At 40.6% G+C, this 1839-nt stretch overlaps 1 protein-coding gene across 2 annotated transcripts in view; it reads right to left on the bottom strand.

The window, feature by feature from the left end:
- Positions 1-299: 299 nt before the first annotated feature.
- The window catches only part of spns1 (spinster homolog 1 (Drosophila)), a gene marked incomplete in the record, with an annotated part of 9018 nt that continues 7478 nt past the window's right edge, over positions 300-1839 (bottom strand). For both annotated transcript variants that reach the window (XM_035654760.1, XM_035654761.1), the window contains 2 exon segments: positions 300-1085; positions 1650-1818. In XM_035654760.1, coding sequence (XP_035510653.1) covers positions 1015-1085; positions 1650-1818 — 240 coding nt within the window.

Raw genomic sequence — 1839 nt, 5'->3', positions numbered from 1 at the left:
TGATGTAGATTAGCTAATTGGCTGACTGGCAAACTAACAATCGGTAAGGATTAACTAGCAAGTAAATTAATGTTTTGCTAAATGAAGATTGTGGTTGTCTTTTTAACACAGATTAGCCTAGCACGTAGCATATCTAAGTCCAGCAAAGGAGGAAGTTGTTCAACTGTTATTGGGGCTTAGGAAGGGTCAGCTACATACAGTGTATATATTATATATATATATATATATATATATATATATATATATATTATTTGGTTACAAACACGTTTCCCAGGCAGACACAAACACACACAGACAGGTGACAAGTTAATTCTCCTTTAATAGTTCACAAAAAAGATTTGCTAAAATAATCTGAGGTTAACAAACAAGTGTTGATTATTAACATTCATTTAAAAGCCTTTTTCTCTTTTTAAATAACCATGAAGAGGATGTTTTCTGTGCTCTTCCTCCAACCTCACGCAAAGAACAAACAAACAGTTCAAATAAGCGGCGCTCCTTCACCCTGGAAACAAATTAAAACCAGTCGTAATGCTACAAGATAAAGAGATGAATAAAAAGGAACAGAGAGGATTATTTTCTGCTTCTGTAGGTTAGTGTTATAATTAAAACTAGCTCAGACAAACAAACACGTGGTTATGAAACTGATTAATAAAGCTCGTCCTGTATATAAAATCACTGGAGGTTTCGAAAGCGATCAGGTTTTAAATGGAAACCCCACAGAGCGGATTCTGTCGTTCGGAGAGTCTCTAGTGCTCGTTTTCAACTTCATGTCCGCTCTGAAACGTCTCACGTCAAAAAAAACAAAAAACATCTGGAGACGAAATGCAAAAAGTTGCTCCAAGATGGCGGCGCGTTCCCGGCGGGCAGCCGTAAAAGTATAAAAAATAAAAATGAAAAATAAACCCGTCCTAAAACTCTTCTGCATGGCAGACAGTGCGGTCGCTGCTCACAGTCCTAAAATATGAAGTAAAAGAACCACAGGAGTTCTGGAGCCGGCCCAACCTCCTGCACACCTCAGATCAGAACGCTGGACACCGGGACTCTGGTGGAGCGGCCGCTCTTTGGGACGACGATCGGCTCGTCATCTGTTAACAGAAACAACGAGAAGGTCAGCGCTGACGTTACTGAACTCTTTACTCCACTTTGTAAAGATTTCTATGAACCAGAACTGTTTTCTGTTAGTGTGGGTCGGTCTCATCATTAGCATTAATAATCTGCCATATGGACAGTATCAGAGGGTTTCAGGGGTTCTTTTCAAAATGACTAAAAGTGGCCAAATTTCAACTCCCAGTCGTCTCATTTTAAATACTTTTGAGGTTATTTATGATAAATACATTGGACCTGCATTGGTGTGAATGTTCAGATGTAATATTACTTCTGATTTCTTGTGCTTTTTATTTATTTATTTGTATTAATTATATAAATAACCTCNNGTCAGGTTGCAGATTAATTTAAAAAGATAAATTATTGAGGAATAAATAAAAGTTAAACTAATTAAAATGTCCCACCGACTGTATAATGATCACAAACATTAACGACATCACGCTGACGAATACAGAAACAATCTAAAGTTCTCAATCAGTACTTTGTTTAGTGTCGCTGCTGTCGGTCAGCGCTGCTGCAGGTGTGAGTGGCGTGGTCCGCCTCACCTGTGGTGACGTAGTTCTCGGCGCGGTGGCGGTCTTTTTCGATGAAGAGGGCGGTGGCGAGGAAGAATCCTCCGCCCACCACGGCCACGAAGGAGCAGAGCAGCAGAGAGAGCTGCAGGGAGCGAAACTGCCAGAGGAACGAGTCCGTCTTCCTCAGAGAGTCCGAGACCTGAGACACACACACACACAC

The sequence above is a fragment of the Morone saxatilis genome, unplaced genomic scaffold, assembly GCF_004916995.1.
Source record: "Morone saxatilis isolate NCDOM2014 unplaced genomic scaffold, NCSU_SB_2.0 Contig14, whole genome shotgun sequence".
Taxonomy (NCBI): Eukaryota; Metazoa; Chordata; class Actinopteri; family Moronidae; genus Morone; species Morone saxatilis.
This window is presented reverse-complemented; position numbering and strand designations above follow the sequence as displayed.